The sequence below is a fragment of the Lissotriton helveticus genome, chromosome 7 (genome assembly GCF_964261635.1).
Source record: "Lissotriton helveticus chromosome 7, aLisHel1.1, whole genome shotgun sequence".
In the NCBI taxonomy this organism is placed as follows: domain Eukaryota; kingdom Metazoa; phylum Chordata; class Amphibia; order Caudata; family Salamandridae; genus Lissotriton; species Lissotriton helveticus.
Window position 1 is genome coordinate 1773996020 of NC_136068.1, and position 15942 is coordinate 1774011961.

Genomic DNA, 15942 nt, shown 5'->3' on the forward strand with positions numbered 1-15942 from the left:
CTCCTTTTGCTCACTGAAGAAATGGTTGTGAGCATATGTTCCTCCTTTTGAAGCACATATATATATCCAACCAGTAGGCTAATTCCTTTTTTTGGATGTAACACAGTACAGGTAAGTTGGAGTGAAAGTCATTCTTTTTATTTATCACTTGATTGAGTCCATTTCACCCATTGTAAGTTTTATTCAAAGAAAACGTTGCAAAAAAAGAAAGAGAGAACAGCCTGAACATATGCTCACAACCCTTATTTCACTTGTTTTCTTTTAGGCTGAAAAGGTCCAGAGTCTTGAGCAAAATGTCTCCAGAACTCTAGGTATTCTTATCCAGACTCAAGATCTATGGACCGTTCTTCTTTTATTCGCTCCTTTCTCACACTCAATCAATCACTTGTAAAGCGCGCTACATACCCGTGAGGGTCTCAAGGCGCTGGGGGGGTACGGGGGCGAAGGGGGGAGGGGAGGCTGCTACTGATCGAAAAGCCAGGTCTTGAGAAGTCTTCTGAAGGCCAGCAGGTCCTGGGTCTGTCGTAGGCCGGTAGGGAGAGTGTTCCAGGTCTTGGCGGCGAGGTAGGAGAAGAATCTGCCGCCTGTGGTGGTTTTCCAGATGCGTGGAACCGTGGCGAGGGCGAGGTTGGCGGAGCGGAGGCTGCGGGTGGGGGTGAAGAAGCTGAGTCGGCCGCTGAGGTATGCTGGTCCGGCGCTGTGTAGGGCTTTGTGTGCATGGATGAGGAGTTTGAATGTGATCCTCTTGTTGACAGGGAGCCAATGCAGACCTCTGAGAAGGGGTGTGATGTGGCTGCGACGGGGGGCGTCGAGGATCAGTCACGCCGAGGTGTTCTGGATGCGTTGTAGCTGTCTCGGGAGCTTGGTTGTTGCGTAGAGGGCGTTCCCGTAGTTCAGTCTGCTGGTGACGAGGGCCTGGGTGACGGTTTTTCTTGTGTCGGAGGGGATCCATTTGAAGATCCTGCGGAGCATTCGGAGGGTGTTGAAGCAGGAAGCCGAGACGGCGATGACCTGCTTGGTCATGGAGAGGGAGGAGTCGAGGATGACCCCCAGATTGCGTGCGTGGTCGGTGGGTTCTGGGGCTGTTCCGAGCGATGTTGGCCACCAGGAGTCGTCCCAGGCTGAGGGGGTGGGGCCGAGGATGAGGACCTCCATCTTGTCTGAATTCAGCTTCAGCCTGCTGTCCTTCATCCATTCGGCGACGGCCTTCATTTCTCTGTGGGGGTTGGCTTTGGCGGTGTGTGGGTCTTTGGTGAGGGAGATAATCAGCTGGGTATCGTCGGCACACTGTCAGCTAAACTGTGGAATGCCCTCCTGTTCACATCCAGAGCATGGATAACTATCTGACATTTCAGAAAGCACTGTAGACTCATCTTTTCCGATCTCTTTAGGTTTGGTAGTCCATTCCCTCTGTCTGTCTCTAAGGCTCTTTATGGGCCTCAGACAGTTTCTCTTGCTCGTCTTGAGGGGCTCCTTGCTGTTAGCGGCCTTTTCGCTTTTAGAGCCGGGACGCCCCTTTGCTGGGGTAGCTGTGCGCTCTACAAATCAGCCTAACCTAACACATAGGGGCCCATTATGATGTCGGGCGGATTGCCTCCGCAAGGCTGGCGGTAGCCACCGCCAGCCTGGCGGGGCAATCTGCCCGACATCCACACTCCTTCCCCCCCCCGCAATATTAGTTCGGCGGGGGGGACCTTGGCGGACGGAAAGACCGTCCGCCGCTTTTCCGCCCGGTCGCCTTGCGGCCGGGGCGGAAAAGGAATAATATGGTGGCGGGGTCTATTAGACACCGCCAGCCATATTACGATGGGCCTGGGCAGGTGCCTTTCCATCGGAAAGGCATGCGGTCTTCACTTTGGGGGCCCACTGTGGGCCCCCAAAGTGAAGGAGGGGTGGGGGGTGCACACGGGGGGGGTAGCTGTGGTACCCCCCTGCATTTGCATATACAATGCGGTAGGCACCGCGCGGTGCCTGCCACATTGTGTATGCAAATGCATACATGCATTTATGGCATTGTGGTGGGCGGTGCAGAGAGCTCCGTCCGCCACAATTTTATAAATGCAGGATGCGGCCGCCACTGTGTCGGACGCATCCTAATACCACCCACGGGCCCCCCACCCTTATGTTGGGTGGTCCCTAGTCCCGATAGGATGGCGGGCGGACTAAGTCCGCCCGTCATCCTAATGACCCCCTAAGTGTCACGGGAAAAACAGGCCTCTCTGCTGTTCCTTTCAGGCCACTATGCCTGTGTTTTGCAAATAGCGACCTGCATAATTAATATTTATTAGGTAGGTCAGTCTTTTACCCCCTGTGACTGGACATTTTTTCAATGTGACCTGTTAGTACATAGATTGCATTACAACATTATAGACAGGTCATAAAGAGTATCCCTTACTACATCTGTCCGATAATATCTAATTGACGCCTTCCATATACACAGGCAAGCTCCCAAAGAAGTGGGCCAACAACGGGTGCAACAAGGGCTGAAAAGAACTAAAAGTACTGAAAAGTAAATGTGTAGAGGCTGCCACACATCAGCACTTACCGCTCCCAACCTACACAGGAATCATCCATTCTTTAGTCACCTGTTATCCCAGTGGAAGAATCCCCCCACTCTGAGAGTCCCAAGGGTGCAGCACTCCCTAAATGTCAGGTTCCTGCCTACCTCCCTAACATCTGTGGTGGTGTCACCACCACTCACACCAAGGCACCACTGCTTGGTTCCAGTGACGCAGTGTGTACGAGACCCACATCTGGGAATACCTCTCCCACTAGGAACAGTGACGGATGGAATGCTTGAATTAATCTCAGCCACTCGTAATCACTGGGACCGTGTTAAAATAATGAAAGATCCGTAGTCCATAAGTGTAATCCAAGATCATAGCTTTATTCTTCAGTTTAGATCCATAGTATCAAGATATAATCAAGAGACCGCACCAGGAGCAGTTAGCCACTGCTCAGCTCTTCATACCAACTGACTCCTACTTACAATTCAACCCTCTCAACATTCCGATGACATCATGTGAGCCAAGCAGTAGAGCAGGGGCAAGCATAGGGAGGATGCATAACACAAGCTACATTACAACACATCCCCCTTTAATCAAAATCACAAAGGAAACTTATGAATCATAAAACAACATCATTATCCAACCTCCAAAGTTCTAAATCTTCAAACATTCAAATCCATTTATAAAAAAGTTTCACAACACTTGGACACACACAAGGTCCTAAGGGAATAGATTTTTCTCACCCAACAATGAGAGAACACATACTCTCAATACAACCACAAAAGTAAGACATTGCTTACGGGGCGACTAACCTATGTCAACCCACAACCAGGTGAGAGAACGATACTCTCAAGACAACCATAGAGGTCAAAACGGGGCGACTATCCTATGTCAACCCACAACCAAATGAGAGAACACTGCTCTCAAAACAACCACATGGGTAAAGACAGACTAAGCCTACTGGGCGACTATCCTATGTCAACCCACAACCATATGAGAGAACACTACTCTCAAAAACCACATGGGTAAAACAGACTTAGTCTACGGGGCGACTATCCTATGTCAACCCACAACCAAATGAGAGAACACTACTCTCAAAAACTACATAAAGATAGAGGCAGAAATAACCAATGGGGTGACAGACTTATGTCACCCACAACCAAGAACAGCGGCAGGACTAGGGACAGGGAACACTACATACCCACACTCCCCCTTCTGCATACACTAACAGGACTAGGGACACTACACACTCCCCCTTCTGCATACACTAACAGGACTAGGGACACCACACACTCCCCCTTCTGCATACACCACTGATACTGACTCACACACTTCCCCTTTTCCATACATAAGCAAAACAACAAATAAAACCTACTCGTATCAGTGTACAAAAACAGGACCCAAAGAGAGGCAACAACCAAACCAAAAAAAACAACCAAAACCAAAAGACTATGCCCAAACAAACGCACACATAAAACATGCATTGAGATGTTAAGCACATTAAAACAAATAAACAATTAGTCGATTTGAGCTGCGGTGAGCGATCTCTCACCCGAGGACAACACCAAAGTTCCTGTGGCAGCTGGGATCCAAGACGATGTAGAGCATGAACTCCAATCTCAGAAAACACCATAAAAATAGTCATTGCGATCTCTCTAAAATGTTCAGTTCGTTTTATGCCAAGAAGAAAAGAAAGACATTCACGAGTGAGCCTTTGTTTTTCTTGTTAAGAAACAATTATGCTAAATCACCACTAGATGGCACTGTAGAATTACTTCTTACTCCGAACAAGAACACGATGTGCCAAAATCCTTTGAAAACAAGACATCGGAAAACGCAACTGACTGAAAAATCTGCAAATGTAAATGCAGATAAACTTAAAATTGTGGAACGCAGCAGGACGTAGAGCCGGGTGGCTACCGGCTCCAGCGTGCTCTTAAACATCCAAAAAGTCAAGGAAGACGTCACACAAGATTCCTCAGCTGTCATGGATGAAGCGGTGAGAAGCGCGAGATAGCGCAAACTGTGCATATTTAAATATTTGAATGTCGCGCGAAGTAGAGGAAACAGCCACAAAACAGTAGCTTAATGTCCCCCAAAAAATAAAAATAAACATTCATCACTGCCTAGTGTAATTCCGACAACACTCTCCTTAAAGTGTGATGAAAACAGCAAGCCTCAAGATAAAATAGTCCTTTCATTATGCTTCGCTGCGTGTTGCCTGCTGTCAAAACACACAAACACGGAGTGAATTACCCACGCTGTGTTCATTCTCTCTCCACACAACAGGGGTGTAACTGTTGAAAGAAATGTCTTAATGCACAACAAAACACTCGTTTCCACAATGGATGCCGATTTTTCCAGAAACTGCTTAAATCATTCTCGTGTGCTAGGTGCTCAAAGCTACAGTCTTAAATTCACAAACTGTACATCAATCTGCTTTTGGCAATGGCACTGTTGGTTTTGTAGACGCTTTTAAGCAAACATATGATGCCCAGCAAATCAACACTTGACTGGTTTCATCTTCATCCAATTTGAACAGAGTGACACATAGTCGATAATACCATCTCACAATAGAAAGACTTGTTGTTGTTATTTTCACTTCTCTAGAATCGTACAGCAAGTCAAACACCAGATTTAATCTGTATTTCTCCAAACAACAGCTTGTAGTAGAATACAGCAGACCAATGTTTTTAAATAAAGTCATAGAAACAGAAACTGCCACTTACAGGAAAGGGCGACCGATGATGTGGTCACTGGTGGGGTCTTTGATATGCCAAGTTTCTCCAAATCCATAGGTTGTAGTCCTTAAGTTTCTTGAAAGTCCATATACATAGAAATAGCACGCAGGTTCTTTTACAATCGTCGCCAGTGTTAAAATAATGAAAGATCCGTAGTCCATAAGCGTAATCCAAGATCATAGCTTTAATCTTCAGTTTAGATCCATATTATCAAGATATAATCAAGAGACCCTACCAGGAGCAGTTAGCCACTGCTTAGCCCTTCATACCAACTGACTCCTACTTACAATTCAACCCTCTCAACATTCCGATGACATCATGTGAGCCAAGCAGTAGAGCAGGGGCAAGCATAGGGAGGATGCATAACACAAGCTACATTACAACAGACCGCAAGCAACCCAGGAAAGGTTTCACCCTAGTTAACAGTGGCTGAGATGAATTCAAGCATTCTATCCATTCCCTTGTTGTTTTTGCATTTGCCTAGGACTATAGAGCATTCTGCAATGGACGGCGTGCAGTCAAACAGATAGAGTGGATGTAGCCAACAGTGCACTGGTTTGGAGCACTGAGGAGGGGGCCTGCAGGCGCACATTTTGAATCGCTTGTGCAGGCCCTGGCTTCTGGGTTGGCCCCTCCATGCTTGACATGGTCAGTGGCATAACCAAACTTGAGGGGGTCCCCCTGTAAACTACATGGAACCCCCTCGCCCCCACCACCACGCTCCAGACACAGTAAGGAGCTCGCAGGCCAGGGGCACGCCACCCGTGCACAATGCCCGAGGGACCCTCTGGAGCTTGGCGCCCCCGCACCACAGGGGTGGCAGGGCATAATGTTAGTACATTGTAGTTGTGCAGGAACATTGTCAAGGCAGAGGAGGGAATAGAGTTAAGAAGCAGAGGAAATGTATACTACATTATTTAATACAACCACAGTCTTTCTTATTACACCTTTACCGCGCTTAGGAATGTGCCACTTTACTAATCCCATACACACCATGCCTACTGTTATTCATATTTGATTACTTTAAAAACGTTTTTGGGATTGTGCATATTTATTTATTTGTAAAGTTTTATATAGCGCGAACAAGATCCCGAGGAACAACAGAGCGCATTACAATATGAATTAGAGGCATAACAAAATGCAGTATCAACATCCTAGCAGGTGAAAGTATCCCTCTTAGGATAAGAATTTATTCATAAGGAATCGTTTAGCTTCCAATTTGAAAGCCTTCTTTGAAGATATTCTGCTTACTTCCAGTGGAAAATAGTTCCAAATCCTTGGTGCAGCAGTGCCAGAGAAGGATCGGTGACAAGTTCTGTTTTTTTGTTCAGGATAAGTGGTTTCAGAAGAAAGATAGTGGCACTTCTTGAGGCTTTCGATCCACAGGATAGTTCAAGTTTTTGCGCACGGTAACTGGGAGTATTGAGGTGAAGGGCTTTGTGAGCCAGAACAGCAATCTTTAACTGAATTCAAGCTTTGTAGGGTAGCCAATTAAGAGATTTTAGGACTGGGGATATATGATCGTATCTTTTGTTGTCTGTGACCAATCTAGCCGCTGCATTCAGAGTTGACCTTAGAGGAGCAAGGGTGTATTTGGGAAGGCCACTGAGAGTAGCGCAGCCGTAGTCAACCCTTGGCAAGACAAGCGCTTGGACTACGTGCATAGTTTTTGGGGTTTCGTTCAGAATAGGTTTAAACAAAATATATTTTGCTGTTTTTATTAGAATATTACAAAGTTTCAAATATTAACAAAAACTGTTAATTCACTGGCTCAGGTGATGACAACACACCGTACATCTCCAAAGGATGCTCCCAGTTGAATGATGGAAATGTCACCAAGTCCTCCGTCTACGGCAGGAGGCGCACAGTGCAGTCTGTTTACTATTGTACCACCGACTTGTGCAACAAGGAGGTCCCGGTGATAGGTGAGTGAAAATCATTACTTTCCAATGCTATGGTGAAGCGTTTACAAAAGTAGGTGTAATCTGTACTTGTAGCGAGAAAACTCTACATTTGTTTCTAAGTTTTGTGCTAACGTAACCCAATGGGCTTAATTTAGGAATCCCGCTAGAGACAGTTGTAATGTATTGAGTTTACGTATATAACTCATGCACTGCGGGAGTATGTTCTGAGATACCTATATGCAAGTCAAGCGTGAGGGCGTTAAAAACATTTTATTCTTGAAATTCATTTTATTTTCTACTTAAACAATTATCTCCTAAAATGCCGCTTCCTCTCACACTTGCTGTGAATACTACAGGATTACGTGGCCATGTTAAATACGGTGAACAACACTTACAACGCAACTTTTACATCGTAGAGCCTTTACAACGCAACCATTACAACGCAAACTATTACAACGCATTGCTCTGGAGGGCGCTCTAGGATAGGGAATAGGTTAATTTACTATCCAATAACCTTCCCTAGTGTCCACGGGGACTGGAGTTGGAAGAGTAAATTAAACTATTCACTATCCAGCGCCCAAAAGCACTATGCGTTGTAATGGACTGCGTTGTAATACTTGCGTTGTAAAGGCATGCGATGTAAATGCATGCGTTGTAGTGTCATACATCCGTTAAATACATATGGGAACCCTGACAGGACACATTTTGGAGGGGCCCTGTTTTGGAACACCGTGGGCCTCATTTATGAGAAGTGACGCATCGCTGCGTGAAAGCAGCGATGCTCACTTCTCAGTGCGTCCTCCTTGCGACAGGATTGATGTGTCGCATTTACTGTATGACGCATCATGTCGCAAGGAGTTACAGATACGTCAGTATTTCTGACGTATCTGTATGGAGCAAAAGTGACGCATTGCTGGAGTGTGTCACAAAAGCGACGCATCTCCAGCAATGTGTCCTTTCACATGGGGCAAGCCCCATGTGAAAGGGCTTGTGTCAGTCTTACGCCTGCTGTGAAGCAGGCATAACATTTTGACGCATTTGAGTCCTAGAAGTGGCGCAGTGAAATCTGGTAGATTTCACTGCGTCACTTCTACGACCCTTTCTTGCGTGGGAACACCCCCCTGCATACATTATACCTGGCGCAGGTATGATGTTGCGCAGGGGTTTACAAAGTGACGCATCTACCTAGATGCGTCACTTTGTAAATATGGCGCAACAAGGGACATTTTTTACACTGCTGGTGCTTCACAAAAAGTGACGCACCAGTGGTGCAAAAGTGACGCAAGGGCTCATAAATGAGCCCCCTTGAGTTTACTACCCGTTTTCAGATAAATCAAGTTCTCATTGTGCAAAACAGTATTGAATGGTACAACAAACTTTCAGATATGGACACACAGAAACACCGAAAACTGCCCAGCGTCTATCAGGTAAAAGAAAGCTTGAGCGAGCATTGACACATTTTTGTTTTTATAGAAACAATAACACTTTAGGTGAAAATCACTGTTTACGCTGCATGTTCCTCCCATTGTATCGAACAGAGCAAGGGTGTCTTGTCTGACGTGTAGGGGCGAGGGCATAGTATTAATAAGACCCATTCACATAGTACTTGAAGTTGCAGCTTTAATTTCTAGATACTAATATTCACAAATAAATCGACCTTTCCTACTGCCATTCTCACTGTGTAGTAATCACGTTAGACCAGGTAAGTAAGAGAGCATGTACTTTATTGACTGTTCGTCTCCACGGCTGCCAGGAACTGACCTCCCGGAATTCAAACCATCACATTCTATCACCATGGCAGTAACTGCAGTGTGGATTTTCAACATTACTTTCAGAAAGAATTTGATAAATGTCTCTTTCATGTTTTTTCCCTGCTGTTTTCTTACTCTCCTCTTTCTATTTCTCTGGCTACGCAGTGACACCTACCTCTGCTGAGTAGGAGAAATGGGGCAGGAGACAGCAGAAAGACAGAGGGGCAGATTTACAAGCCACTTGCTTCACTTTTGCGCCGCTGTTGCATCACTTTTTGTGATGCAGCGTCAGCGTAAACAATGCGCCACGCTGCAGCCCATTTACAATGAGACACATCTAGGGAGATGCGTCACTTTGTAAAGACCGGCGTCACATTATACCTGCGTCAGGTATAATGTATGCAGGGTGGGCGGTCCAATGCAGGAAAGCCTTGTAGTGATGCAGTTAAATCTACAAGATTTCACTGCGCCACTTCTAGGACGCCATTGCATCAAAACCTTACGTCTGCTTGAAGCAGGCATAAGGAGTGACGCAGTACTATAAGTATAGACCTCAATATGCATTGCTGGAGTTGCGTTGTGCTTGCGACACGACTCCAGCGACTCCATCAATGCGTGTCTTTTGGGGCAACAGATGCGTCCGAATTTCTGGTACATCTATCAATCCTTGCGCCATTGTGCGCCATATTTTAAGTGCGGTGCCTCCATGGTGGCGCAAGGATTTTGCAAGCTGATGCAGGGAAACTAACGCATCTATAGAAGCATCAGTTTCTTGTAAATCTGCCCCCAGAGATGTCAACAGAGTGGTGGAATTAGAGATGATAAAAAAGGTGCAACAAGAAAGCTGCTAGAGAAGTTAGGTAGGGATAGAGATTAGGTGGAGACGTAAGTGAGTTAGGGGAAATATAAGGGAAGAGGTAGTGGGATGAGTTCATTGACAGAATTTCGATGCTTTCCACGTGACGGTGGGCGTGTGCGGAGGATGGCCGTGGGCCGTCCGAACCCCACCCACTGATTAGAATGCCAGCACCGCTGCGGAATTCGCGCCACGGTCAAGGTGTTAAATATGTTAAATATTAAAATTTATGTAAAAAACTAAAGTAGATGTAAAATAAATTTTAACAAATAAACTTAATTTAAAAAAGTTAACTATACATAATAATTAGTATATTTACTTTAAAACAATTAAACTATTAATTTTAATTTATTTTATAATGTTAAAGTTATATAAAAATGCACATATATATATATGTACTAATAACATAATAACTAATTAAAAAACATGATAAATTAAAACATTAAACTAGTTAAAAATCTTCAAACATAAATTTGCAACTCCAGTGATGACAGCAATAGTGGGGAAAGTGCTGGATAGCGAAGGGGTAAAAATTACTATTCCCACACCAGTCAGTGGAACAGTAGGGAAAGTGTTGGATAGCGGAGGGGTAAAAAGTACTATCCCAAGGCTAGTGAGAGCAAAAGTAGGGAAAGTGTTGGATAGTGGCGGGATAGAATGTACTATTTCACTCAAATCATTGCAACAGTCAGGAAAGTGTTGGATAGCGGAGGGGTAAAAATTACTATTCTCACTCCAGTGAGTGCAACAGTAGGGAAAGTGTTGGATAGTTGTGGGATACAATTTACTATTCCCACTCCAATCAGTGCAACAGTGGGGAAAGGGTTGGATTGCAGAGGGGTAACAATTAATATTTTCACTCCAGTCAGTTCACATTTAAAAACAAACAAAATATTAACAACAAATATATATTTTTCTAAATATATATATATAAATATATAAATATGTTAATAATTAAAATGCAAATATATTTAATATTAACAATTTAAAGCAAATATTATAATGTTAAATACATATGACACATACCTACAAATATTCTATTAAGGCACTCAAATAACAAGGGAAAAAGCAAGGAGACGACAGGAGCAAGAGCAATGCAGCAGCACAGGGAGACCTGGACCTGGGAACTGAGATAGGAGTAAGGTAGAGAAGCAAGAGGTGGTAGAGAGAAGATGTGAATGTAGGCACAGAAAATGTTAGTAAGGTCAAGTCGTGGCTCACTGGTAGAATGAAGTGGAGTAGGAGATGTAGACAGATTGAATTGAAAAAGTACAGAGAAATAGGGGATTGTGAGAAATGTAGGTATATAAGGAGAAGGATGGGATGATTTGAAGGAGGACAGATAGATAGGTAGATAGAGAAAGAGACAGAAAATGAGTGAGAGTCAAATATAGGACACTGAGAAGGTCTGTTGTTAACACTTCTAGATTGTCCAAAGGGTGACCTCTCCCAGTAGTCATAGTGCCACCCTGCCAGAACAGTATAGGTGAAAGGTGTCAAGTGCCTTCACTAAAAGGGTCACCATCTAAAGGTAGAAACCAAGAAAAGGTCTTGAACAATCTTTAAAACTGAAGATGAAAATAGCATTGAAAAAAGCATAAATCATTATACTCTTACTGACATCAGTATGTAGGCCAGATGGAGGCAATGCCAACAAAAAATGCAAACATAAAAAATAATCCAACTAGCTTGAAGGAAAAACGAATTAAAAAATAGTAGCACATTCGAAGATTGCAACACAAAATTCAGGAAACACAATCAATTGCAATAACATTTTTCATATCGATTCTCCTTTGTATACGCTTTTACAGGAGGCTTTTTGTATCAATCCCCCACTATATATGCTTCAAACAACAGCTGACATGACATGGAGAAACTCTGCAATATCTTTGATTGGTAAGCTAACATATCCTCCAATTGATTGACAACCATCGTGGAAGGGGCTTTACAAGGTGTAATCTCTGTACCAACTCATCATCCAGTGATTACATTGCAATGATTACATTCCAGGAGCATTTAATAGCCTTTTTACAAGTGATTTAGTAGACAATGTATCAAGTACGTTTTGTATGTGAGAAATGATAATGTGTGTTTATCACAAGTAGTCACGATCATTAATAGCTAAGGGTGATATATCCTTTAGTGAATAATCCTCCTCCTCAACGAGGGGGACTCCTTAACAAGCTGGCACTACACTATGTCAACTCTAAGGAATTAGAGGCGAGAAACTGTTAGACCTGTCATTTACTAGTTTGGTCTTCCTCAAAACATTTTGCCCTCTCCCCTCTTGTTTTCTGAAATTTGTTGCCACTAGGACTCTGTGCACTGCCAGCAGTGCTAAAGTACTTGTGCTTTACTCCATTAAACATGGTAAATCCCTAGTGAAGTGTAACTATATGTACCCAGGATCTGTAAACTAAATGCTACTAGTAGGGCTGCAGCACTCACTGTGTCATCCGCTAGTACTTTGAAACACGTCTCAGCCCTGGCATTGCAGCCTATATTGCAGTTTTAAACTACCAGTTTTGACATGGTAAGCCTATACCTTCCTTATTAATGCATGTCACCCCTAAAGTAAGCCCTAAACATGTCCTATTAGTGAAAGAATCCTAAATTAGTTTTTCGCTACAGTAAGGCCTACCTCTCCTATAGGATAACACCTTTTACATTGGCTAACTTTGGATTAGGAACAGATAGTAATGTCATGTTCACACTCAAAAGAATTGTTATTCAAAATACGGTTTAGTGGTAAAGTCAGGTTTTAAGTCAAGATTTAAGGCTGACTGCAATGGAGTGTGGGTCGGATATAGAAACCAATTTTACCTTCTGATTTAGTCTCTGAAATGGAAGTCGACAACCCTCGGTGGGGCAAGACAGCAGGTTGTGGCCGAGTACTGATAAATCTGCTGAATTTGGCGGGAACGCTCAGAGTGGGAGAAATTCAAAATTCACACCCAAAGAAGGTCCTCTGCCGTCCATGTACTTTTGGTGCCTTCACCCGGAGAAGATTTATTCCTTTGGACTTAGCCACCTTTTTGGAGTTTAGATTCTACCAGCAGGGCAAGACTGTAAGCTGTAGCCTAATAGGGCTCCACTGAGCTGGATAGCCTCCCTGCGATGTCCCACTAAAATGGATGTGGTGCTGCAGTAACGCTCTGAGTGGGAGCAACCTGAATCTTTTGGCCCCAACGCAACCCAACTTCACCAGTTTGACTTGCTATTTTAGGGCTGGCCTTCTGACGGTTCTCTAGACAAACATCCTTGAAAAAGCTTCCAAGTCACAGCTTTTAGGATTAGGCAGGTGGCGTACCCCCTGACACAGGACCTTAGGGATGCCACTTAAAGGTAAGGACTCACTCTACCAGAAGGAATGCGCAGGGTCCAGGACCAGTCCAGCTGGAACTAGTCTCCTGGACTTCTCAGGAAAGTGGACTTCTTGTAGCTTTTGTGTCCCTGTAGCTTAACAGGAGGTCAACCAACTGAGCCATTGAGTCCACTTCTCAGTCATGGGTACAAGTGGCAGCAGACCCAGCCCTCAGTGGTCTCCTCACCAGTTAAGGCAGCAGGTGCAGCCCTTCTTCTGTCTTCAGCAGGTCCTGAAGTGTTCTGAAATGGGTACTTTGGGATGCCCCTTTTATGCCCAGTGCCAGCTGCTGGGTGAGAGAAACTAATGGCCACTCCATAAGTAATGGGATACATGTTTCCAGCGGTGCACCTACCATCTTTTTCTGTGTGTAAACTACCCAACAGTAATTCTCTATCCCTAAAGCCAAGATGACAGTACTTCCTTACCCTATACAGAGCTTCCTGAGCCCAACCAGAGGTGTGGATACAATAAAGGGCAAACCCACCCACTCCAAAATCAGTTCTATGGTAGCTTTGCACTGGCAGGTGTATTTTCTTCAAGAAATGTAGCTTGTATCTCTCTAGCCTAAGCCAGCCGTATGAAGCGGAACGAGCGTCCATTTGCATTAAGTTAGGAGCCCCTCGTGAAAAATCAGACCTGGGATTAAATCTCCACGTCTTGCTTTCAACATAAACAATGAACAGAACGATCGATCACGACTAGAGAGATACGAGCTACATTTTTTGAAGAAAATACACCTGCCAGTGCCTCATATTCATTCGGAAACAAACATTGTGTGTTCCTGTGTGGATATCAAGAATTGGTTTGGTCCTGAGGAGAATCCTCATACCAAGGGAGATTCGAAACACGTAGACCATTGTGACGTTTAGGCCAATCTGTAGTGATTAAATCTGTGCTTTAAATTGGAATTTGCATTTCATTGGTCAGATGGCCTTCTTGTATATTCATTTTGTATATATTGAATCTTGTTCATAATATATCAATTTGTGATGCTTCACCATAAATAAGGGTTTCTTAAAGGATTCCAGACCATTGTGACGTTTAGGCCAATCTGTAGTGATTAAATCTGTGCTTTAAATTGGAATTTGCATTTCATTGGTCAGATGGCATTCTTGTATATTCATTTTGTATATATTGAATCTTGTTCATAATATCTCAATTTGTGATGCTTCACCATAATAAGGGTGGGGATTGTATGAGTGTAGTAAGATAGAGTGCATGGATGGATGTGAAGATTAGGTTTATAAGAGAATGAGTCTGACACAGTGTATATGGTGTATATAGGTTGCTGAAGTTTTAGAGAGGGAATGCGAGTGAAGTACCTAAAGGGGTTCCTAAAAAGATAAAAAGTAAATGTTGTTTTTGAATGTAAACATTTTCATCCAAATAGCTTCAAAGTAAAAATAGGTATAAAAAGAATTCAATAAAAAAAAAATCATTTAATCTTTATTTCGGTCACATATAACCATAAAAGATACAATTTGTTAAAATGTTACATTTTCCAAACTTCCTCCATAATTTCATATATAATCAAAAGCGGGTAGGTCACAAAGGACGGGGCAGCAATCTTGGTTCGACATTAAAAATACACAGCCTCAGCTTCGCCGTAAAACCTATCTAGTCCATAAATAACAGTAAAACATGCTGGCCATCTATTTACAAAATTAAAATCACATCATTAAAAATGTATAAAAATAGGACGGATGAATCATACAGTCTCAATCATTCGAAAGTGCACATGCTTATCTTGGCCTGCGTTATAAACTGAGCAGAGATAATTTTACTTGTTTTCCTTTTATAGCTTTAACCCCCTTCTCTTCCTTGTCAAAAATACATTAAATAAGAATCTGCTTACAGCAAAAACTATTTTTTGCGAAGAGTCAGTTCTTAGAATAGACAAAGCATTACTACAACTCCTGGTGCCTTAAAGCCTGCAAAGGGGTTTGATCCAGTGTTTCCTTGCAGTAATGTATGCTGTGCAGAAGAATAATATGTGCACATCATTTTCCCTTGCTGGCTTTATGCATAGGGGGCATTGGTCACTTCCCTTTTCCCCCTTCTCTCTGTTCCAGTTGAATGTATTAGCACTTATTTGCAAAATTCCGTACCTGAATTGTAGAAATAATGATTTTGCTAGTGGTGGTTCTATCTCATCTAGAAAAGGTTCTCTAATAGCAACATCTTTAAAAGCTAAGAACCTCAAAGTTAACGAACCTACAGTGGCACTATTCAACAAACTATTGGCTATATAACTCCAATGAGTCCAATAAGTCAATTTTAGATGCTTTTTGCAAGGTGGTGTAAGTTTTTGAGGGTCGCTCCAATAATGGGGCAGGCCTAATTTTTGCATCCAGGACATTACATGTTTCAGCCACGCGATATCTCTTGGTCCGCTCATCTTTGTAATTTCCTCCAGCCCAGCTTTATAGTGGATTAGTTCTGGGGTCACCCAGATCCTTATCCAGAATAATAGCAGTCTTAGTACAGCACAGTGATCTGTGCGTTTAATATTCAAATCCATAGTCACTGGCAACAAAGGTGTCCTATTGGAAGTTTTAACAATTGTCTAAAGTATTTATTTTCTTCCCGCTCGAAATTCTTTTTGCAGTGAGATCCCCAGATCTCAGCCCCGTAGAGGGCTGCTGACTGGGCTTTAAATTTGTATACTTCCAATGCCAGTGAAACAGCCTTGGAAGTACTGGCTTTATGCTGCTTTAATATGGGGATCGAGCTTTGAAGCAGCGTTATCCTGCTTTTTTCTAATGGTCCCTTCCAGGCCATTTTGCTTTCCAGAGTAATTCCCAGATAATTAAAAC

At 43.4% G+C, this 15942-nt stretch overlaps 1 protein-coding gene across 1 annotated transcript in view; it reads left to right on the top strand.

Moving 5' to 3' along the window:
• The window catches only part of LOC144770763 (urokinase plasminogen activator surface receptor-like), a 266472-nt gene that overhangs the window by 38911 nt on the left and 211619 nt on the right, over positions 1-15942 (top strand). The window contains exon 3 of the mRNA XM_078655511.1: positions 7024-7173. Within this exon, the coding sequence (XP_078511637.1) occupies positions 7024-7173 (150 nt within the window). The remainder of the gene's footprint in view (positions 1-7023; positions 7174-15942) is intronic.